Raw genomic sequence first — 27264 nt, 5'->3', positions numbered from 1 at the left:
AGGACCAACAAGAACTATTGATGAATGGGGGAATATTTCTCTCAAATGAATGGTTGGAGGCTGATCAGGATCAAGTCACAGACTGAAAATGCGAAGCGTATATATATATAAATATATATATATATATATATATATATATATATATATATATATATATATATATATAGAGAGAGAGAGAGAGAGAGAGAGAGAGAGAGAGAGAGAGAGAGAGAGAGAGAGAGAGAGTATGTGTGTGTGTAATTTACATATGAACCTTATATCTAACTGTAAGAAAAACAGTATGAGCAAAGCAAAGCAGTATCCATTGTATGTGGGTGTATATATACAATCACATTTCAAGGACTCTTTCAAACAGCAAATTCACTTACAATCACAGCCATCTTACAGCGTACCGTTAAACGAATATCACGCTTAAGACGTAATATTATGATGTTCCCATTGTTTCCAATCCTAGATATCTTGACCTTGGGCTGTCCAACAAATTCACTATTTTTACCAAGTGAGAACTTCCGGCGTTACTTAACTCCTCCTCATAACGGAGCTGCCATTGTCTATTGTTTTCCTCCACCTGTCGCGGACGAAGTCACGCTGAACTGACAGATGACAGCTTATGAGGTATGATTCACTCGACGGAAAAGGGGAAATCACTTATACGAGCGAAGACCGTATTCGCTGCCAGGAAGATAGTTTAGGAAATTACTGGGTTATTGCAGGATCAAGATTTGTCCTTGGGGAAAAGGAAGAGCAAGTAATACTTGCAAAGTTGATAAACAAGTTTGTCATCCTAAACCACACGGTAAAGGAAAATTGTTAGTTTAATTTGCTACCGAATAAAGCAATGGTTGCTATCCTTGGTAGCTGGATGACCTACAAAAAGAGCATTGTTTGTAAGACTATGGGCGAATATAGTATTATAAATCAATGTTTATGACTGTTGTTCGATAGTCTGTAAATTCTCCGGAAGGATAGGCGTAGTTGATAGTGGTATGTCAGGCGTTATGTAACACTACATAATGAGAAGATAAGGTAACAACGCGGAAGCAGCCTAATATTGGGCATTAACCTACGTAAAAAAAAAAAAAAAAAAAAAAAATTAGCTTTTTTTTTTTTTTTTTTTTTTTGCCGCAGAAGCTACGCAGTTGTCGAAACCTTGACCATCTGGGCGAACAACTGAAGTCTACTGAAGACTTTGTGAGATCTCTCCTTATATATATTTTTGTACTTTAGCACAAGAATTTCCCTATAGACTCAAATAAATATTTTACGTAAAATTTATCTAATGAAAGTACTAGAATTCAAAGGAGCCGAAAATGGTAGTGTGCTCTACTTTAATAATGGTGTGAATCTCTTCACTTTAGCCGGTAACGGATATTAAGTGAGCCTGGAAGACCATTTTTTTTTTCAATTCTTTCTAACGGTTCCATGGTAAGAACAGGCGCTGAATACACAGGTAAAATAACACCAAGGTCTCAGTTCTCTCTCTCTCTCTCTCATATATATATATATATATATATATATATATATATATATATATATATATATATATATATATATATATATATATATATATATATATATATATATATATATATATATATATATATATATATATATATATATATATATATATGTATATATATATAAATATATAAATATATATATATATATATATATATATATATATATATATATATATATATATATATATATATATATATATATATATATATATATATATATATATAATTGGATAGAAAGCGAAGTATATATCTTATGTAATTGCCAAAACAGTAACGAATCACTTACTAAAGTGATTCAGTAATGAAAAACACTCGTGAGCAAGTGAGATTTCAATACAAGGAAGTCGCGTAGTGGTGTAGTGACCATATCAGCGTACCGTACAGATTGAGGTTAAGTTTCAAACGGTACAAAAAGTAGTCTGGCTCCCCCGGCAGATCGTGTTCCCGGTATATTAGATCTGTTTTTTTTTTTCTGGCTGTGAAAGGCGTATTTACGTAATGGTCAGATACAAACAAACACACATACAAAGCACACACCGTTTTGTAAGCACTCTCACGCTCCTCTGCATATTTAGGGCATAAGGTTCCAACACTTTCATCTAATGCATCAGCCAGCATAGTCTCTTTCTCCGACTCATTCTTCGTCGCTAAACTTTCCATTTCAACACTCCCTTTTCCAGTCTATTCGCCCTTGAAATGTACCTTTGCTGAATGAGTGAATGGATGACAAGGTCAGCTGTAATGGAGTCATCGGAAGATTTGTCGAAGGAAAATATGTTGACTAAAGAGAGTTTTCAACAGGTTGAGGTAAAATGAAATATTAAACGAACTAATCACAATTACATCCTAACATGTTAAGTAACCATTATCTTCTTAACTCATGGTAGAAGTAAAATAAGTGTTATTAATAGTGTATATATATATATATAATATATATATATATAATATATATATATATATTATATATATATTTTGTATTATATATATAAAATATATATTTGTGTATATATATATATATATAATATAGATATATATATATATATATCTTATATATATATATATATATATATATATATATATATATAAATCGGTAGATGGTCAAGTTTACCCACAATCTCGAATGAATTAAGCTTAGCGCATCAAACCTATAAATGAGCTTTTCCCTTATACATACATACATAATAATTGTAAATTTACTTTTACATCATTCAAAGGGAATAAGAAATTCGTAACATAATGAGAAGAAAGTTGGGAGGTGTCTCAAAAGGGACCGAATGATCCAGTAAGCCTAAAAACTTCGGCATATCTAACAAGTACACAAAATCTCTAAGGTCGGGTGATCATAGGCCTAAGTCGGGCGTACAATAGTTTTTCTGATAAGAGGAAAACTCTGAATTTTTAATCCACAATCTTGTATATCCTGCTGTTTTACACCTGTTTTTCTACATGTCTTGGAATTACTTACACGCAGTTTTTTATATCCACTTGTTTGACATCAGTTTATCTAACATTTTACCTCTAGCACTCTATCAAAGGCACACGTACACTAAAAAACCTGCTCTATATATAATATATATATATATATATATATATATATATATATATTATATATATATATATATCTATATATATATATCTTATATCATCGCCATGATTTATATACAATCATTAAGCTACAAATGTTTAATATCCAATTCACGCTACTTCGGGAAAGTACACAAGTACATATTTATACGCATCTTGAATCTAGACAAAATGTATGAATATCGAAAAAATATGGGATTTGTGATGCCATTTTATTACAGTGAGTTGCGTGAAAAACAATATTACCACTGAATAGAGTAGATATACATCTCCTTTAAACTGTCAACTCACAATAATGGTCCTCAAGGCAAACAAACAAAGAAACTTGTTAGACTGAGGCCATGTACTTAATAACCTCCATAATTTTTCGAGCGACCATATTAGATGGTGCTTTTAATGAGGGCGGCCTTCACAGTTTTTCAAGTATGTAGCCTTCATATTTTTTGAAGTAGTGGTAGCCTTCATGTTTTGTTTTTATGTAACAGGCACGACAAAGCCGCAGTAGACGGTGCCCTTCGTGATTGCAGACCTAACACGACAGACGTCATACAGGGCAATGTTCTGTACCCCTCGCTTTCAGTCTTTACTTGAAAACTCGCAGATAAACTTGGCGACAGTAGATAAAAATATACAGATTATTTCAGTATTGGTAGGTATAATAAATTCATCCGAAGGTAAGGTAAAATAGGTGTTATTCTTATCGAAGACCTTGAGTGGACTTAACAATTATGTTTTCCGTGGCGCGAGAATAACCACTGAAAAAAAAATAAATAAAAAGACCTGACAGAGAAAATGATCTCATGCCACGATCCATGACAAGATTGACTTGCCATAATTTGGTACCGGTACATGTTTAATGGTTATGATTACTTAACAAGAGGTTGCTATTATCTTTGACTGACAGGTTTCATTCCTTTGTGAATCACTATAAAAACGTGACGTCCAAGAATTGCTTTATATCTATACACATAGGACAGGTTTTTGTTACATGCTTCATGCTTAGTTAGCGATTTTTTAACCTATCTTGGAATGATGTTGTCCTCCCGTGAGGATGTAAACAACATCCCAAGTCTTGCCCTTCTACAAAACATAGTTAGGAGTGGTGTTTTTTTTCCATAGTGCTACTGATGACTTAGAATAGCAAAACTAGGGTTCCTTGTTTTGCCGTGTCTTATAAATTTCTTTTCGACTGCGACTGCGATTTCATGTCAATGGCTTCACTGCTTTCGCTTATGCCTGCAAGTCATTCGTTTTTTATGAGGGACTGTCATCTATATTCTCTGTGTTAAAATATGCATATGATTTTCAGTGACATCTGGCGACTACAAAATGTTGTTACTTGATACTGTGCTTTTTTCACGACTGCATATTTACTGACTATCTCGGCGGCAGCTTTGGCAATAATTTCTCGTTTGTTAACACTGGGACATTACCTGTGTCCCGAAACTCATGACTCCAACTCTGCCAAACTGTCACTCAACCTCGCCTGTTGGTGTCTGGCATTTCCTTTACCGCAAAACTACGAATGTTGCAGATGTTTGGCCCTCGCAATTTCTAGGGAGGTTGCGGAGTTTCTCAAAACCATGATTTTTCTTAGATATCCTTGCACATATTTAACATTGAAAGTATATCTTATTTCATTTTTCATGATTAAGTGGTACTGTTTTATTTCTTATCATAGGAGCATTGTACTCTAAAGATATTCAAGTACGGGAACATGATCAAGTGCTTCTAAGACTCCGTGCATTCTACCTGAAAGTTAACGCAGCTTACGACAGGGGCAGGTTTACAGCATGCAACGGCCTAGGACCGGTTTTCTTCTTCTTGCACAAGTACAACGAGAAAGGGACGGGGATTTTCCCGCACTCATTTCAATCGTGCACCAGAGAACAGAGCTTTCACAGTATATAAATATAATATCTTGAAGGTGTCAGACATTCTTGTTCATGATGAATTTATTTACCACAGATCCACAAATATTAAGCCATAAACACCGTTTGGTATCGACTTCAATATACCTTGGAATTAACTAACACTCAAAGAGAATTTTAACCAACAGGTGATTCTCCGCCGGCCAGGAATTGAACCTGGGCCTCAGCTACAACTATATACATGTTGACAATATGAATAATGAAAAGTATGCATTGCTGTGCCATTTATATGGTGGTAAAACTCACCCTCAACTGCTGAAAATAATACTTCGGTTGTAGAAGGCAATAACATTTCCTAAAAAATATCTTCAGCACTGATTGTTTGAGAATAGAATTTATATATATATAGATATATATATATATATATATATATTATATTATATATATACATTTTCCCGTTTTCCACATTCAACCGGTTCCACAAACAGGGTGTGCCACCAGAAATAAAAGATTAAATAAAAACCAAACCACAATCACACTTCATCTCATGTCCAGTATAACTCCACGCCAGTCGTTTCATACCTTATTGCACACATTTCGCCCTTACTCCTGTCTTGCACACATCTTAGCGCTGTTTTGGTATGAATGCCCTTCCTTTATATATATATATAAATATATATATATCTATATATATATATTATATATATGTATATATATATATATATATAATATATTATATATATGTGAGAGTGTGTGTGTGTGGGTGGGTGTGTGTGTGTGTGTGTGTATACAGGGTGTCCATAAAGTCCCCGCACCATTACAAGAATTTATTGCCATTGCTTGATGGGGTACTGGGAGGATTTATGGACACCCTGTATATATATACATAATATTACATATATAGATATACATAAATATATATATATATATATATATATATATATATATATATATATATTATATATATATATATATGAAAACTTATAGTAAGACACTACAGTGGCAAAGTATAAAAAAAAACATGAACAGAAACTTATACTGAACTAAATAAAAATATAACCACCAATGAAATATTCATAAAACTTAAAAAAAAAAACTGAACTAGCCACGTATAAAAAAATGATTAAAAAAAAACTATATCTTCAAGAAACTGATAACAGCACGACCGAACAATCGTCAGCAAAGTCTCACAATCAGAAGGAATAAACATGGCGGCAAACATGAAACCACGTCACGTCTGGATGCTGGCGAGAAGCCCCTCGTGTTCAAAGGCTGTCACACTCGTTTCATCTCCCTTGATTTGTTCGTGAGAAGAAACCAATAACATGACTTGTGGCTAGAGATCAGACTTATTCCTACATTCTATTTTCTCCTGCATCGAAAGTCCGTGGTGGGGGGGAGGGGGTGAAGCTCCTCTCGGGCGATAGGAACTGCTTGGCAGAAAATTTTTCGCAAAGATCTGCGTTGACGATGCGAATTTATTGTTATCATTATCAGGCCTATTATTTTATTTCCCCGATTAAAAAGAAAAAACTTATAATAACTTATAACTTATAATAACTTATAAAAAAAAAAGCTAAACTCTTGTAATAGGGATGTTTATAAATGAAAAATAAAAGTATTATTTTTTTACATCAACACTGTTGGGATAATTACTGTTGCCAAGATTATTTTCATGATTTTCTTAACTTCAAGAAAAAAGACACATTACCTCTCCTCATTTCAATGGAGAAAATTTAACAGGCTCTATAGATTTCTTTAATGAAGTTCCATTTACCATCAATTATTTAAATTTGCCTACGTGTCGGTATAAGAACCTTTAATTTGATTTTTAACTGTAAATATACTTTATGGGGTAAACGTTCATTTCTGAATGACAAAATGTTTGTGTAATTTTTCCATGGCTTAGGTTTGAACAGGTTCACTTCTAGTTTACCGATGATACAAACTTATGTAGTGAATAAAATCAACATTTCGTACTATATCTTAAAGAACAAGCGTATCATTTTACATAGTGTAGAATATATGTAAAATATATATATAAATTTAATATTATTCTTATATTATTAATGATAATATAATATATATATATATAGATATATAAAGCAAGGCTTTATGTACTACTTGCCATATTTGTTTTTTGGTAACCATTCGTCACCCAACTTTGCTTTGGAGCTATAATGGAACAACATGAAAAACCCTACGGAATTCAGACTACATTTCTCACCATGAGGACTAGAGTTAGAGATCGACATTTTTTTTTTTTTTCATCGAAATCTCAACATTCTCTTCAATTTACAAAAAATACTTATCTATTCAACTTAGTATTTTACAGTTGTGGGTGTTCAAACAAATTAATTTCAGTTATATGATAAAGATATTATGCAATACACGGACAATAATAAACTGCGGTTTGTACTACCGAACGTTATTTGATTCGAAGTCACTCGCAAATAACAAAATAAAGGAATGTTATTTAGAGCGACAAACTCTTACGACGGAAAATTACTTCATTTAGATGAAATATCATATGCTGGGTACTCTTATCTACAAGGAGGTTGTTTCTGGATTTAAAAAAAGTTGATAATCTAAAAAAAAAATAACATTTCTTTACTTATTAACAATATATCCCATACCAAGAGCAGAGTATTATTTTCTGTGGCACCGAGGTAATCCAAAATAACACAAAACATGACCTCATAAAGCTGAAAACATCATCGTATCCATTTCGTAGTCCCAAGTTGATATTTCATGGATAATAATTCAAGACTTGCATTTTATACAGTCTAAAATTGCATTGTTTCTACTCCTGAGAAGTATTTAGTTTTTGTCTGATTTCGTTTCAAGTCTTGACGTCATTCAGTGTGATGGCGAAAGGGCAATCTTTACTTTATATTTTCCCACAAATCGAAAATCCACCCTGACCTAAAAACCCTGCTGAGTAATAACTGCCATTTTATGTATAATAATTCGTATGACGTCATGTTCTCCTTTTCCAATGTAGTGACCAAAATGAAATCGCTTCTTCGTCCCTACTAGAATCATTCACGACAACTATCATAAAAAAGTCAAAATATCAATGAATACTAGGTTTTTACCTTGAATCTCACTGACCTGCGTTTTCAAGCAAATACAAGCTTTATCCAGATTATTCGATGGAACAAATACAAGATTCTTTGGTACAAAAAAAAAAACCACTCAACAACGTTCACTGGACGTCTTTATGGTATGATGTTTGGAATAAAGTTGTTATTATCATAATAATTATTGTTTTATAATAATAATAATATAATATAATAATATTATCATAATATAATATAATATAATAAATAATAGATAATAATAATAATAATAATATAATAATAATAAAAGCATTGGTAGCATTATCATTATTATTAGCAATATTTACAGTCAAAGCGATCACTGAAGTAAGTAGGCCACTCACAAAATCTGTGCAAAAAAGAACGTTGCCTAACCCTGTACTCATCCAATATCTACCGCCCACCTGCCCCTGTCTCGAGAAACGTCCAAGCAGTTTATTTTCATAAGCAACAGACGCGACCTACTGAACGCACTCTCTCTCTCTCTCTCTCTCTTCTCTCTCTCTCTCTCTCTCTCTCTCTCTCTCTAGCTTGGTGAGTTCTATATAGGGCGTTTGTCAACCAAGGTATGCGGATATATACAAACTACCCCACCCATTTCAGGCAGAAGGTGGAGCTGGGCCGAGAAGATTATCACTGCTCTCCCTTTCAGATCTATATTTATCTATGATTCGACCTTATTTGTGTGTGTGTGCAATCTTTGTCACTCATTCTTTTGCGGCTTGGGATAGGGTATTTTTCCCAAGGAGATTTATGCTTGGAATGCTACTTCTAACTTTTTTGTGTTGTCCTGTTTCTAAAGGCTAAAAATACCATATTTTTGTATATACATGCATGCATGCAATATATATATATATATATAATATATATATATATAATATATATATATATATATATATATATAGTAATATATATATGTATATATATATATATACTATATATATATATATATATATATATATATATATATAATAATATGAAGATAAAAGGCCCATAAAACACTATTTTAATGTTGAAACTATATATTTTTGAGCACAGAAGGAAGTGCTGTACTGTTGTATTACAGTAAAAAGACATTATCATATATATATATATATATATTAGATAGGTAGATGAACAGTGAGAGGGATTTTGTCATTTTATAAGGGAAGGTAAGACAGTAATTGACTAAACTAGTTAACTAAACTAATCAATTATTCTTAAATTACAAAGGAATAATGTTCTCCGAATAAAAATTGGAGCAGACCAAAGAAAGGCGTTTTCTGGATTACGACGTCAGATTAGAATTGTAACTGATGAGAACCAGTGAATAATATTTGACCAAAAAAAGCTGGACAATCTGTACATGGAATACTTTGGAAACTACAGTAATAAATGCAATAAAACCCAAAAACATGCTGTGGATGATATACGTGGATGATATCCTAACATTTTGGGATAATAGGTGGGGCAATTTCAATGAATTCCTCTCGAAATTAAACACATTAGTGCCCAGCATCAAATTTAAAGTTGAATGGGAAACAGACAACAAAATTCCTTTTCTTGAAGTTTTAATAATCAGAGATAGGACAGAATACAAATTTACCATATACAGAAAACCAACGTTCTCACTTTCATACATTCACTACTTTAGCTATCATGACATTTCTATCAAAATAGGTGTAGCTAGTAACTTGTTCTTAAGAGCCTTACGAATTTGTTCCCCAGAAATTGCCTGGAAAAAGAATTTGAACTAATTCGCAAGCAACTTTCGTCTTTAAAATATCCTGACCATATAATTGAGAAAGCAATTCACAAAGCTAACGTAATTTTCTACCGACCCCCTAAAGACAAGACCAGAGATACACCCAACAATAAAATAATAATTCCCCACCTGGACACGATTAAGAGAATAACCAACCCCCTCGGAAAATCGAACCCTTTTGTATTTACTTACCCAAACACCTTAGCCAAATCCCTGATTAACGTCCAACAAAAGACATCTCCAAAGGACTCTGGGGTATACGAAATCCCATGCCAGGACTGTGATCAATCTTACATCGGATTTACAGGTAAATCCCTTCCCCAGAGATTAATACAACACAAACGGTCAGTTAGGTATGGACAACAGAACTCGGCTATTTCAACCATATAAATGAACATAACCATAGAATAAACTGGAATTTGTCACGTGTAATTTATAGCAGCAACTGCCGGTACAAGAGTCAAATGATGGAATCGGCCCTTAATAAAAAGAGAGCAGGTTAATGAACATCTCAAAAGGAGGATGGATTTCGGACACGATCGACAACGTCTTCATTCAACCAATCCTTAAGAAGATTAGAGGAAGATTATCAGCGGGGGTGACTTAAAATGGCTTGTTTGTGGATGGACCTCTTGGTATAAATACACCTTTTCTGTGAACTTTTCTCATTCATCTACCTGAAGAGGGAGACAGCAGTCTCTGAAATATAGTACTTTTTCTCTATTTTGGGTGTATGGGCTCCTTTTATTAGATGGAACTCTGTTGTTACAGAACATTTTTACCAGTCATATATATATATATATATATATATATATATATATATATATATATATATAATATATATATATATATATATATATATATATATATATATATATATATATATATATATATATATATATATATATAAACCTTTTAACGACAGCGGAATGGCGCCCCAGTTGTTAACCATTCACCAATCACAGGTATATAATATAAGTATTATATAATTATATATATATATAATATATACTATTAATATAATATATATACTTCTTTATACATAGCATCATGTTTTATATACTTCGTGATCAAGTTATTCATATATATACGTGTGTGTGTGTGCGTGCGCGTGTGTTGGTGTATATATATATATATATATATATATATATATATATATATATATATATATATATATATATATATATATATATATATATATATATATATATATATATATATATATATATATATATATATATACATATATATATATACACACCAAACACACGCGTGCGTACACACACACACATGTGTGTGTGTATATATATATATATATATATATATATATATATATAATATTGATATATATATATATGTATATATATATGGTATATATATGTATATATATATAATGTATATATATATATACATATATATATATACATAAAAATTATGTATATGTGTGTATTTGCGTATCTTGTATCTCTGTATGCATAAGTTTCGTCTGAATTCTGCATGACTATGCATAATTTAGATTGTACTGATTTCACTATGTGATATGTATTCATACGCACATTCACATCACTTGAATATAAGATTGCGTACGTGTATCTGTACAAGCCACAGCCAACATATATATACAAGATTTATCTCTATCCATAGCCATTTCAGGCTCAAAATACTTTTGGCACCTGGACTAAGGATCGTCATCACCGATGTTACCCACAATATGAGTAAAGGCTCACTGGTCGTGTGTTGATGTTCCCCGTGTCGATTAAGGGGCGATCTCCCCTGTCACTTCCATGTCAAAGAAACCTTTCTCAACATTTGGCACAAACAAATTAGGGGCGAATGGTCCTGGGTGCCAAATAACACAGACCGACGTTTAGATTTTCAGTATTTTTTTTTTCTATATTCACAGTAATCGTTTCAATTCATATCTCTTGTTAGGAGATATAATTGTAAGGTCAACGTTTAATTATCATAACATTCTTATTATGAACTGTTATAGAAATTATACTCTTTTATTGTATATGATATACAAGGAAATTTAACTGTAAGATCAACGTTTAATTATCATAACATTCTTATTACGAACTGTTATAGAAATAATACTCTTTTATTGTATATGATATACAAGAAGATTTAACTAAGATCAACGTTTAAATCATAGCATTCTTATTATGAACTGTTATAAAAAAATATTCTTTTATTGTATATGATACATATTCACCTGCAAAGCTCCGTTAAAAAAATATTTTAAAAATTACGAAATAATATTATCCCAAAGCATATTAGCTATCGAGACTGTTTCATTAAGAAAATGTCTCTAGAAAAGTACTGCTATGTAAACAGTTGTTTTTATCATCCGAGCGGTTTTTTTTTATTAGCTATCGAGATTGTTTTATTTTGAAAATGGTTCTAGAAAAGTACAGCTTTGTAAACAAAGGTATAGGAATATTATGAAAGGAAAAAATCTTGGTAACGTTCCAAGGGTTTTTTTTTATATATTTTATTTTCAAATTAGCGTATAAGTTTCCCCGAGCTCCTACTCTTTGCCCATCATTGTCGAACACCAATTTCCTCATTAATCATATGAAATGACGTCATAAGACAGGGACTAATCCCCAAAACTTCTGGAGATTTTTTTTATTTGATGTGAAAATCCCGTGTCTTCATCGCCCCTAATTTGTCAGGGATTTTCCCCCCTTAACTGAGGCTGGGAGCTTAAGTCTTATTTCTTCATTTAAGAAGAGCGCCCCAAATCTATAATTCTGCGCATGTTTTCAAGTTGGTATGTGCATTTTTGTTGAACTAACATATATTGTATATCTATATATACAGATATATATATATATATATATATATATATATATAATATATATATATATATATATTATATAATATATATATACTATATATATATATATATATATATATATATATATATATATATATATATATATAACATACATACATACATATAGACCCGGCGCCGATGACCTAAGTTGTCACGCCTTGGTACATTTTTACATCAATCAATCATCACACAGACACACAAACACAAACACAAACACACACACACATTTATATGTATGTATATATATATATATATATATATATATATATATATATATATGCTGACGGTCGGACTATGTATGTATGTATGTGTGTATGTTTGCTAGAGATAGCGAAACTACTGGACCGAACTGAACCAACGTCGGACCATATATGAAGATTTCATAGGGGATGGTGTTTACCCGGTGCTGCCCTATGCGGATATCCGGCCACGATAACTTCTTTATTATTATTCGTAGAGAAATAAGAAAACATTATTCTGATAGAACTTTTTACGAGGATTCCAAATATGATCTTACCTTTCTTCTACGACGAAAAATAACGATGAGATCACGATGCAAACAATGCCGGCATAAGGCTGCCCGCCGCCAGCTCCGCCGGTTAGTATCTACATAGCAGTGCGCGCGCATCGAGGAACAATGACTCATATGTATCATACTGGATCCGATTCAAAGAGGAATGGCAATCAGCCAGTCGATCCAGCCATGAATGGGCACCTACGTCAGGCAGCTGGGTTACGGAGCTTGCAAACTCAATCCAGAAGTCCCTGCCATCTGGTTATCAAGTGAGGTGTGTTGATATTAACTGTTATGCATACGCCTCTTCATTTAAGGTTTCTGTTGTGAGAATCGATATCAGCTCATTTTCACTGGTGAGTTTGTGTAACACTTGGCTAATTAAGAATTTATGTAACTCTTGACATTTGTAACGTTCTCATATTCATACATTTTCAGCCAAAAAATCGTTCATAATTCGAATTCATTATTCCTAGGAAATGACAATCTGCACAGGCTAGGATTCGAACCGTGGCCTGCTAGAGAATATTCTTCGTTAGTGCACCTTACATTCACAACAATCAGCCCAACATCCAAACACATTTGCACAAACCTCTCTCCATTCTTCTTTACTTCAGGAGCGCCAAGCCGCCTATACTTTCCAATTTCTCCAAGGCCGTCCTGACGCAGATTGAGACTCTCTCAAACAACGCTCACTTTGACTCTACTATGAAATGATCACTCATCATCCTACTCATTCCTGCATTTAACAGATTTTTAATTACTCTTCCCTCCACAGTCCATATGTTGTAATATAAATAGCATCCGCTCCTTAGCTTAAAACTTCTCAGCTACCCCATGTGTACAAAATCACACAGACAAACAAACTTATATGTATGCGTGTGTGTGTATCTGTGTGTGTGTGTGAACTCTCTAGAATATATACCCAACATTCATTTCCTCATTACCTTATTGACGTATACAACTTGCGTCATCCATCAGCCCGGAAAAGTACAGACGCGGGAAAATAAAGAACCCTAATTTCCGATATTATTTAATATCCAGTGCTAAATGTCACGCTCGTTTATGGCACGAGAATATAAATATGAGCTCACACCCAGAGGGACTCAGAAGCAAATCCCAGCCCATTAATTCAGGTTAATTTTCCGCGAACTTCCAATGAGTCATTTACGCAAGCGAGCAAGTCTCTCTCCTCCCATCAAAGGAAAATCATCAGTGAAATTAAATGTTCGCGAAATGAAAAAAAATTCACAGAGGGTCGCTTTCAGCCTCAGAGATACCACATTTTTTTTTATTATTATTATTTTCCCAACGAAGGGATGGGGGGCTAAATTTACCCATACTTGAAGTCGGATGCAAATATATTTTCTGCACAGGATGAAGATGCTGTGAATTAATGAAGCAAATGATACTGTGAAATGTATGTTTTTTCGCTTCCATTGATATTTCCGAAAACATTATTGAACCTTATTTCAATTTAGGCTATACAGGTACGGAAATACCTGCTCCCCCTTTATGTGTGTGATAGGATATTCACATGGTATACGTTATAACGAAGTTACATTATCTGCGTGAGATCTAAACAAGGTTCAATATGGTCAAGTTCAATTTAGATTTTGTCTCACTGAATATGTGGGAATTTACCGATAGATTAGATTCAGTCTTACTTGCCAATCTTTTGCAGCTTTCTTCGACGATACAATAAACTACTTGTCACAAAAATGGTGTATCGGCAGTGTAGGGCATATAACAATGTATCACTTCAAAATAGGAGAATACTCAATGGTTCGAATATTTAGTGGCTCTATAATTACTCTCCCAAATATAGATAACTGTGCCACAACAATATTATAGATTTTATGAGTTCGGTTATATTCTACAGATTTGCACACTCAAACGTTATGGAAAATGATGGCCCAAAAGAAAAACAACTAAATCGCCATTTAACCTAAGTAAATAAAAATGAGCATCGACACCATTAACAACTTCGACAACTTGAAGGAAGGTGTTCCCATAAGGAGCTTAGTTGTTATTGAATAGCTTTTATTCAATAGTAGCTGTTAATGGACATGTCTGAAATAAATGTCGATCACTTTTGAAAGGTCATACTTTGAAGATGTAGTGTTGTTGATAAAATTAATTTTACATCTGTTATAAATAGCTTCAGACATTAGTTGTATCTCATATAATATGCAGTCTTCTAAAGACAATTCTCACGTCTTGATATTAAGTGGAGCGGATATACAATTGCAAGTACAATGACATAACACAAAAGAACTGGCTCTTATGAATTACAAAGATAAGTATATCTTAGTTATACCAGACCTCTGAGCTGATTAACAGCTCTCCTAGGGCTGGCCCGAAGGATTGGATATTTTTACGTAGCTAGGAACCAGCTGGTCACCTAGCAACGGGACCTACAGCTTATTGTGGGATCCGAACCACATTACATCGAGAAATGAATTTCTATCACCAGAAATAAATTCCTCTGATTCCGCGTTGGCCGAGCCGAGAATCGAACTCGGACTTACAAAATAATGCTGTGATGACCAAACTATCCTAAGGTTTTTTTCCAACAATATCAAAAAAGTCCAGAAGGGGCGAGACACAGATCGTACAAGGTTAGCTGAATGAACAATTATTCAGTTATTAAATATGTCTGACAATAAATCTTTTATTCATATTCCAGTAAATATTCTTCTTCATCATGCACTGACATAATGCGGAATGCGACAGGTCAGAGCCATATTGCAAGCAATGATGGCCAGCAACGCCTGCATCATAGTGAAGTTAATCTTTTGGTGTTAAACATGCCACTCGCGTTGGCTCAGAAATATGCCGTAATACGATTCAGTTACCTAGAGACTCTAATTTCAACCTTTGGGTGCGAATTGTTAGTGACCACCTTAATACGATAACCATCTTTATGCTAACTTTATGCTTTATAGTCAAATATATTACTTAGCTAGAAGAGTCGCGACCTGCATATTATATATTCTGGTGCACCTCTGTGGATTACTTTGTGTTGGAATAAAAATAACATCAGTTTTTACCTGTCTGGAAAAATGTTTCATGACATCAAAGTCGACAGCAATATAACAGAGCAAGTGGAACCCCGCAATTGGATTTTTTCTTCTCAACTATTTAGTTAGTCCTGATTCTTTTTTGTATATTGAATGAACAGCGTATAGTTTGAGAGAAGTAACTTGAATGAACAGCTTATAGTTTGAGAGAAGTAACTTGAATGAGCAGCTTATAGTTTGAGAGAAGTAACTTGAATGAGCAGCTTATAGTTTGAGAGAAGTAACTTGAATAAGCAGCTTATAGTTTGAGAGAAGTAACTTGAATGAGCAGCTTATAGTTTGAGAGAAGTAACTTGAATAAGCAGCTTATAGTTTGAGAGAAGTAACTTGAATAAGCAGCTTATAGTTTGAGAGAAGTAACTTGAATAAGCAGCTTATAGTTTGAGAGAAGTAACTTGAATAACCGGCAACAGAAAGGGTAATGATCAGAAGTGTTAAATACCGGCATTAATGCCCGTTGGTGTAGTGATGCCAAATAGTAAGAAAACAAGAGGGTAATATAAACAGATTTAGAAACGTAAGCCCCATTGAAAGCAGAATCATGAGCGCAAATTAACCTTATAGTTTTCCCCTCTCTCTCTCTCTCTCGCTCTCTCTCTCTCTCTCTCTCTCTCTCTCTCTCTCTCTCTCTCTCGAATGCCCTCTATGTTAATTGGAACTCGTCCAATTTTACTGTTTACACGAAGCGTTCAATTCATATAATTCATTTATCACTACATAGTCTAACTTTTCCTTTAGAGCTTTTTAAATTTACGCATTTGCTATATATGCTAAAGCCGACTTTTTCATTAGCATTAGCAATAAAAATTTCATATTGTCTTGTAAATTGTCTTCATTGCTCAAATACTCCCAATTTTACTTTCTGCATCAATGTAACACATCAGTGAAATTTTTCGTTTTTCTTGTGAATTGTCTCTTGATCAGTTCAGTGGCACCATCAAACTCTGTGATGCGTATCAAACATCCTGGATATGTTCGCTTTGCTGGAAAATAATTTCTGATAAAAACTGTACAGAGACAAGCATCTAGAAAACTTCTGAGTGGTTATGGCGTTTGACCATATCATATTGCAGGAAGCTGCCAGCATTTTGTACATGTTGACGTTTCATTACCGACGCCAATCTGATAACTCTGAGTTAGACATAAATCATTTAAGTCACGCATAAAGATAAATGGGTTTATTCTTGATAGACAGTCAAACTCCCCTTGAAATGTCATCCCAGTAATATATTTAGACTTTCTTGGTTCCAACTTAAAAATATTCGCTATGAAAGTTATAATGACGAAACACTGTCTCTACTGTCATATACGCATTAGCATTTATTTGTCTGGATTATCAAAAGAAACTGCTTCACATTACATTTACTTCATGTTTATAAAATGATTACAACAAAACATCCTGAACGCCAGTTGTAAACTAAACAGCACAAAAGAGAGTGAAAATCCCTTTTCATAACAAAAGAATTTATCACTGCAGACCCCTGTTACTGTTCTCAACAATTCATGAAAACAAACTTTACGAAATCGATCAACAAAGTCGAAAAAAATTGCTCTACCTAAACAACATAATGTAGGAGTAAAAATCTTAAATCTACATCCTACTTTTATCTGGGGTCAGATCTTCCTAAAAATATAACTCTTCTATATCACGTAGTTGGAACAAATTACAATGAAATGCAATCACGTAATCAAGAATTCCTCTTGGATCTAGATTTTGATTTGCAATTGGTTCATATTCAATCCAAAATATAATTCGTATTTCTTTATCCCATAGCCCACCGTTACATAAAACCCACATTTACATCTATCCGTATCTTTTGGGGCTAGCTTCCAAGGAACATGAAGTCCAGGATCTGTATTCAAATGAGCATTTCAAAATTCAGTCAACACTTCCCTTGGCTATGGCCCAAAATAACAAAAAAATTTAAAAATTCCATTGGAATCTTTTATCAACTTTTCATATTTACCTACAATAATAAATTCCGAGTGGATCTGATCTGGTGGACAGTAGGGTAGACATGACACTGCCCACGCATCCCTTGCGAACCGATTTGTCCGCCCGGGTTGGGGTAGGGTAGGTAGGGGATTGGCAGTTTAGGGGAGACAGCAGCCCCGGGTTGCAGCATGTGTAGCACGCGCCAACAAGCTCATAATACAAAATAAATAAAGCCTTGCCTTGCATCTACTCTTTACATCCGTCCAGAAACTGAAACAACTTGTCCCTAATCAATAGCCTAACTGCGATGAAGTTTTCAATGGGTATGTTTGGATGAGTTGCTATCCCCTTGAAACTCTCTACTGGTTTGTAACCGAACAAAACTAACTTAGATTAGACAACGTCTGAAATTCAATTACGAAAGCTGGATCTACATTCCGATCTGTACCTATTTCAACGGTTTATTTAAACTTGAAAAAATTTTGCTATAAAGTATTGCAATGGGGAAAAATCAAAGCATGCATCGAGATCCTGAAAATCTCACCAACTCTTCGAGCCTCATCCCCTTCACAGAATTCTTTCCAAGTCTAGCAAAAAAAAGTAAATAATCAGATAAATAAAATACTCTCGCCATCTAAATCACATCCTGATTCTTGTGCAAAGCCAGATTCTTCTCAAAATCTAATAAAATTTTATTGTACATCTTTGATGAAAAAACCTTGGCTTTGCATCCGCAGATACATTCATATCTAGGCCTAATTTAGCATACAACCATTTCATCATGAAAGTTTGAAGATATCTTGGAGAAAGAGCACAACAGAGAGACATGTTAGCAGAGGCCACAAGATTATAAGCTAGCATCTTCAACTTAACAATGCTCTTCTTTTACTGTTTCTGAACCAAGCATATTTAGCACTGTAAAAGCTGGGGTCATTTACAATGCTACTTTTATTTCAGTCAATTAAAGCTCTTTGAAAGTTCAGTGTTAACTGCACTAAACATCCCGGATATAATGAAAGTTGTACTGACATCAATATTTTTTCTTACAGGAGGAATGAACGCCAGAGGCAAGGTTCAATGCCTAAGTATCTGACGCCCACATCAAAGACAGCAGATGAAGAGAATTCCTTCGGTCATGAGTATCGAGCGAGCGACTAGATCTCATCTGATTTATGATGACATGATTAACTCGCCAGCTTGATTGAACGCCCTTGTCAGACTTGAATCACTGACAGAGATTGGCCATCTGGCTCTCTTAATGACCGCGTGACTGGCTGAGTGCGTTTGAACGACTGATCAGCAACAGGATATAATAGTTGATACTGAGTGAAGATTTCAGAGGAGATTATCCTCGTTTTCTAAATACAAACAGTGTTGAAAGTGTCATATGTTTACTATTGAAGTGCCTATCAACATTGTCGTCCGAGAGGAAGCTATTAATCTGTGAAAAATACGAATTGTGTATTGTAAATGTGCAACAGAGGATCCTGTAGGGATAGTATGACTTTCTGATTAGTTTTCCGATGAACAATCAATATCTTGAATGAAAGAAATATGATTGTCAAATTATGATTGAAAATCAGTATCTCTTCAGTTGGTTTTGCCTGACCTATAAAACAGTGAATGCAACTTCTAATACGAAACTGACTTTACCAAATTGGTTCCCTTATTCATAGTGTTAAATACGTTATGATGCTTGGCATTAACTAAAAAACCAAGGTATAATGGCTTCTGTATTAACAAGCATTGAAATGGCACCTACTGCAACTACTAAAGAGGACATCAGTATAGACAAATGTAACGTGAATAGCCAGAGTAGTAGTCAACCTGAAGTGAAGCTTCAGCCAGGTGTAAACAGACACAGAAAACAATTGTCAATGCCTTTTGATCTAAGTCCCCTTCAAGCTTCTCTCGCAATGCCATGCAATTTGATACCTCATTGTGGACCACTCTCTACGTCTTGTGGTGCTGTGTTTTATAAAGACAAAGTTCCCGAAGGATCTACACCATTTAGTCTCCCTGTTGGTGTCAAAGACCTCTTTAGTAAAGAAAACAAAGAGATTTTAGGCGTTCCTGTGAGTAGCACAATGCCAGAGGAAAAAGAGTATTTGCTAAATTGCTCTGAGGTGTCAGAGCTTCCTTGCGACCTTGGAGGTCCTGCTTGTGAACAATCCATGCTGAGTGCTGGGTACAATAATAATAGTGGAGTTGTGAAAAATCAGCCATCCCGTGTCAAGCTGCTTCCTACTTCACCCGAATCAATATCTCCACCATCTGGCAAGTGTACCTGCGTAAATCCTGGAAATAGCCATGCATGCGCCACAAGATTAACACATAGGGCATCTCTTGGTGTTATTAATCCTCTTTTTGAACAGGAGACATATCCTCAGTTGAGTCTAGGTCAGCCAAGCAGTCCAAGGAGATTTTCCCTGGACAGTGTTTTCACTTCAGCAAGCTCAGATCTACCTGACTATCCTAGTTATTTTATGATAAGTAATAATCATATAATGATGCCAAACACACCTCATATCAGAAGCTCAAGTTTATCTTATGGGGATACAGCATCATCTACAAAAGTCACCGGGGTTTCTGGTCAAAAGCATCTATCAGATTACTCACAAAATCCTGACATACATGGAGGATCCAGTAGTGCGAGTGTTATGTCAGATATATCCCAGCAAAGTAAAAATCAAGAGAAGTCCCCTGGAGTTTTATCTACAGACTGGTTTAGTTTACTGACACCATCACCTGACATTTGTGCTCAAAGGCTCTTCTCGCCAGAAGATCTGCGAGATGAGCTCCTGTATCCTACACCCTATGGAGTAACATCAGAAGTCTACCAAAATATCAATGCAAGGGAAGCTGATTTCGTTCTTCTGAAACCGAAGAGAAAACCAAGGACAGAGACTCTCCCTCCAGTAAGTGTAGCTGAAGAACAACCTGTAGAATCCGGCACTCAAGAAAGTATAGAACAACAAACGACCAATTGTTATGGCAATGAAGAATCTTCTCACCAGGAGCAAGATGATGCCAGTAAAAAAACCTCACTGATAGAGAGACGAAAAAGTAGCTTGGAAAAGCTTTATATTCCCCCTGTAAAGGAACAAGTAAAACCACCTCTGGATATCAAGATTGATAATTTTGACAGAGAAGAATATATTAATTTCAAAAAACGACTAAGTGCATCTGACGCGCTCACTTATGATATACTGAAAAATAATAGCAATTCTTGTCCTTTCAGGCCTTTCAGCCTCCCATTACGGACAAGTTCAGATGATGTATTGAACATGTCTGAGATAAAACGACATTTACTGCAAACCGATCTGACAAAAAAAAATAAAAAGAAACCTGATAAAGATTCTAACACAAAGATCACAGAGCGAAACTCTATCAACACAAAATATAACTCACTGCCAACAAATTTCAAGAAAGACAGGCAGACGGAAAATACTTCATCAAAGAAGAATACACAGGAAAAAGGTGATACTTTGGACACTGTATTCTCTCGTAAGAGTCAAATTTGGAATGACGAAGCGTTTATGAAAAGCCATTTGTCGAGAAGGAATATTCGTAAACAGTCGTTGCCGACTGAAGAACTTTTTAGCAACAGGCGCCCGAAGATAAGCAGGCATCCTAGTCTAAACCCTCTTCTAGATTACCAAGCACTGGAGAGAATCCAGCATAAATGTGGGACATTCTCTCCTGTTAGAGAATTGGATGAAGAGTTCTCTGGCTTAGGTGATAAATCTCCTAACCGAAATCCTTTGTCGAAAAGACACTCTATTGCTCTGATAAGAGAGGAAAAAACAATCAAAGAATACAAAGACTTTTCTCTTGAGTGTTCAGAGAAAGCGAGGCCAAGTCATAGACGTCATAAGCACAAAATGCATTCATTAACTGAAGAACCGAGAAAAGTCAAAGGCAGATCGCGACATAAAAGGGAGAAGAAAACGAGCAGTCATTCTAAAAGCCGCACGAAAGATTCACCCTATAAAACCCATCTCCAGCGTCAGTTATCACAAGAACTCCTCAAGGCATATCCGGACATCCTTATCAAGTCAGAAAAGGAAAACTGGGAATCGACGCACAGGTGTTATCAAGAGGGCCCAGTCAATGAGAAAAAACTCAGAAACCTTCCAACGTCTTCCAGTTCTAAGAGACTTCACAGGAAACACCATCGCCGCACAGTCAAGCCAACTCACACAGCTTCGAAGATGTACACAAGTCCCCTTGGGCCAGGCTATGAGGTGGACTTTCCAGACCAGGTGGTGCCATATCAGCGTCTGGAGGAGTCTCCAACCCCCACTTCCATCAAGAATGATTTCCACGTTCCTGAATCACGAAGGTAGGTGCATCTGTGCTTGATTCCTAAGAAAGAAAATATATTGCAAAGATTAAACATTATACATAGATTTGTTATGTTGATTCACGTTTGCATATATATTATAATATATATATGTATACATATATATATATATATATATATATATATATATATATATATATATATATATATATATATAAGCGAATACACGGGAAATGATAGACAGGAATCCAAGCGCTTTCGTCTTTATTCAGACATCGTCAAGTAGCTCCTTGACGATGTCTGAATAAAAGACGAAAGCGCTTGGATTCCTGTCTATCATTTCCCGTGGTATTCGCTTAATTATGAAGTCACGTGCATCTACTGTGATTTTTTGTTTTAAAGCATTATATATAATATATATATATATATATATATATATCAATATATAATATATATATATATATATATATATATACATACACACACACACACACGCGCACACACACACACACACACACACACACACACACACACACACACAACACACATATATATATATATATATATATATATATATATATATATATATATATATATATAATATATATGTATACAAAGGCGTTAGCATAAAAAAGCTAACATTTGTGTAATGTTTAATATTTGCGAGAGATTGCATAGGTGACAAATACTAAGTATTTTGGAGGTTAAATGAAAACCCTAATATATAATTTTGATAAAACCGAAACCTGTAGTCCCATCATCAATTATAAATCTTGAAACATTTGTTTCTCATAGAACGTATTGTTATAATGCGTTACAATTTTGATAAACATGTACGAAACGAGAGAGCCTTTGCATACACTAGGTTATACAGTGTTTACTAAAGTTTATTTGCATTAGCTGCCAATGTTCCTTTTGTTACTGGTATTACATCTTCCAATATCTCATGAGATCTCTTGTACTCGCATTAGGTTAGGACAAAAAAAATTATGTTCTATAACATTATAATTTTATTACCACTACAAGTAATTAAATAATCGGATTATATTATTGTACATTTTTCCACCCCAGTAAGCGAATGTTAGTTTTCCTTTAAAGAGCTAACGTAACATATTTGCCAAGAACTTACCTAACTTGTTCCCTTTACTTTAGAGTCAAGTTTCATACGGCGAATATTTACCAAAAATATAAACGTTCAGACTGAGTGAATGGCTAACCCTTACGACCTTCTCCTTCGACTCTAAAGTTGATTGATGCTAAAGCTTCGTGTATTTTATATACTATTCTGATGTTATTATTATTATTATTATTATTATTATTATTATTATTATTCATTATTATATTGTTGTTAAAAATCCAAAATTATATATCAAAATATATTTCTATGTAAAAAAAAAGACTTTCGAGCTCCTGAACGGTTACATTAATGAGGAACACCTTTCAAGTATTCGAAAGTCTTTGATTTTTTTTAACCCAGAAATATATTTTAATATATAATTGTGGATTTTTTAAACAAATTGTTTTCGCGTGTCTGTGAATTTCTTAACAATTATTATTATTATTATTATTATTATTATTATTATTATTATTATTATTATTATTATTATTATTATTATTATTATTACTCAGAAGACAAACCCCAGTCATATGGAACAAGCCTACAAGGGCCCACGACTTGAAGTTCAAGCTTCCATAGACTATGGTGTCCATTCAAAATCAAACAACCCCAGAAATGGTTCATTGGAAGCACCAAACACTTTTTAAACTGTTTTTTGACTGCTAATCGGTCTTTTTAATGTTAATTATTCACTAGGCATTTCAGCAGCTCGAGTGAATTTCCCAGAACTGAACCTAACCTCTTGATCCTTTTAATTTGACAGGAAGGACAACGTCCGGCACCGTAAGCCTAGGAGAAGGCCACGTCATCGCCATGACGACGACCACTACTACCTCAGCTCGTCTCTGTCTTCTAATTCGTCGTCTTCGTCTAGATCCAGATCATCGAAATCATCGTCGTCCTCGTCGTCGTCAGGGTCGTCGTCAGACCTGAGTTCTTCATCTACCTCGTCCTCTTCATCCGATTCGTCAGACTCCGAGTCATCTACGTCATCTTCTTCGTCATCGTCATCTTCATCATCCTCTGATTCGTCTGATATTCAGGACTTGATTCTTTGATGGAAAGTCTCCAGTAGCTAACTACGGTATTCTATAGCAACTATCGGAACTGTCTATAATACAAAGTCAAGAGCATTTCAACGTTGTGCTTTGTAGATAAAATCTTATGTTTTTCGTCAATGGCTGTGCAATAACAATCTAGATTTTTTTTTTTTTGAAGATTTTGGTTATAATGAAAAATGACCTGTTTTATCAAGACTTTTTTTTATATAGGTTATTGATAATTAAATACAGGTATAAGGTCATTAAACAATATTCTGTATATAGTGCTCTTCATTTTATGTGCCTATGAATGTATATCAGTGCACATATGAATATATATGTGCAAGTACTTAAACACATGTTAAAGTGTATGAGCATGCATATATGTATGACTTTTGTGTGTCTGCTAGATTTTTTTTTTTTTTTTTGACAGAGAAAAGTGTTAAAATGTTTGACACCAAAAACATGGAATTAGTAGTGATACAACTCATGCTCCGTTTTATAATAATAATAAAAAAGATATATATAAACATTAATTTTCATTTCATCTTTTTAGGGGCCTACTATGACATGTGCTTTATGTCAATACATAATGTAACTGCATTCACTCTTTAAATGATGTAAAATAAATTGAATGCCTTATTAGCTTTAAAGGCATTTTTAAAGATTGTTTGTTGTTCAAACATGGCACATCATAAAGAACGCTTATTACTGTGCACGAGAGAGAGGGAGAGAGCGGGAGGGAGAGAGAAAGCAGAAACTTTCACCCATTAAAATTGCACCTTTTCCAAATTCTTTAACTTTCATCAGTTAATCATCAACTGAATTTTTTAAAACTTGTATCGATGCCCATTCAGTTTTCAGAAAGTGAATACTAATCAATCCAAAGAAGAAACAAAACGAGGAAAACATTACTAACTTGACAGTTAATCACAGACAAAACCATATACAAATTCGCGTCGGTATTTCTTAAATCTTTCAAAATCGGCGTAGGTCCTGTCTTCATAAAAAGAATGCTTTTGTTTTGCATCCCTGTTCCTCGTTTATTTGACCATATTTCACTACTGTTATTCCCGTCATTACCACTTTTATAAATAAAGGAAATGCAAAAATCTGAACATTCAAATTCTCTCTCTCTCTCTCTCTCTCTCTCTCTCTCTCTCTCTCTCTCTCTCTCTCTCCTCATACACAAGAGCAAGCTTTCACTGACTTTAACAAAGTTAAGTCACCATTTCTGTTACCATTATAAGTTGTTAAATAATTTCTCTTCTTCTCGATTATGATTACTGTCTTGTACATAGTGTATAAAATACAAACTTGTATACATAGCCTGTAATAAAGGAAGTTTTACTGTAAGACTTTGCATAACCTATTTTCTTTTTTTCTTTTCTCTTCATGATAGCTGATATCTTTTTCATGCTGTAAACAATGTTTAGTATTCACAAGAAAAAACAAATCAATTAGAGCTCTTGGACATTGAGACAAAAGAAACAATTAGAGCTTCTGGATATTGAGACTAAAAAAAAAAATCAGTAAGAGCATTTAAGAATATTGTTACGTGCTCATCTAAATACCGTAGCATTAAACGCTAATCGTTCTAGCATTGTGCGAATCGCTTAGCCAATTAGAACGCAGGAAATAGCCAAACAAAATTTCCACTTCACGTAATGCGATTTTCCAGTAGAATATATGAATAGCCAGTTAGGTAACTATCACACTGAATGCCGAACAAACTAAAACTATGTGGCATGAACAAGGCATGAACATTCCAGTGGAACTCAGTAAAATGCCAATGAAGTTTGTCTTTGCGACTGAACTAGAATGAATAGCCAATCAAACTGACTCTTGTTAAAGCCAATCCATCTATAACAAACCAATTGGTACTTTAGGGATTGTTATACAAGACGAAATTATGTGACCTATGGCGTTCTGTTATTCACTACTTAGTTATTAGTGTTAAAAGTTCAATTCATCTCCTCCGCCATTTTACCTGTCTTTTTGTTATACTACGCAATCTCTCTTCCTCTTTAGCACACTCACAACAGACATAGTACAAGAAGTCACTGAAATTGTCATTTTAATGAGACGTTCACCCAATGAAAGATTGTGATAAAATTTCTTCGAAACTATTCAGCTATTCTCGAAATATTTTAATGCACAAGCAACTGTGCAAAAGGCAGGTGAGAATTGTACTTTCTCACAAAAGTACTGTTCTCGCAAAATACCATTACCACTATAAAAAAAATAACAACAGAGTAGGGAAATCAACAGTAGAATGCAATTGCTACAACTCGAAACTACCGCAAATATATATATAAAAAAAAGCAAAATAGGTAAATCATTTTGAATCCAAAAATCATTAACAAGAAATCTCATCTCGAGAAGCGAAAACGAAGAGATAAAGAGAGGATGAAAATACATGAAAATTTCATCACAAAAATGAACGATTACTGTGAAAGTAATTCCTCGTTTAATTGAACAATAACAGAGATTAGCTGATTCTCATTTGTCTTCCCGCGCCCGATTGCGCTGATTTTATAATTGAAGGAGAAAAGAACTCGTCTTAATCCGGAGATTTCGAGTGAGAGGATATAAACTCCTTTGAT

At 34.2% G+C, this 27264-nt stretch overlaps 1 protein-coding gene across 1 annotated transcript in view; it reads left to right on the top strand.

The window, feature by feature from the left end:
- LOC135215255 (uncharacterized protein DDB_G0284459-like) overlaps nucleotides 1–26009 on the top strand; it is a 43222-nt gene extending 17213 nt beyond the window's left edge. Inside the window, exons 2-3 of the mRNA XM_064249785.1 lie at nucleotides 19245–22540; nucleotides 24382–26009. Of these exons, the coding sequence (XP_064105855.1) occupies nucleotides 19920–22540; nucleotides 24382–24676 (2916 nt within the window). The 5' untranslated portion in view covers nucleotides 19245–19919 and the 3' untranslated portion in view covers nucleotides 24677–26009. The remainder of the gene's footprint in view (nucleotides 1–19244; nucleotides 22541–24381) is intronic.
- Nucleotides 26010–27264: the final 1255 nt, after the last annotated feature.

This window comes from Macrobrachium nipponense, chromosome 5 (assembly GCF_015104395.2).
Source record: "Macrobrachium nipponense isolate FS-2020 chromosome 5, ASM1510439v2, whole genome shotgun sequence".
NCBI classification, from domain to species: domain Eukaryota; kingdom Metazoa; phylum Arthropoda; class Malacostraca; order Decapoda; family Palaemonidae; genus Macrobrachium; species Macrobrachium nipponense.
Note: the sequence above shows the minus strand (reverse complement) of the source record. Positions and strands in the feature narration are given on the sequence as shown.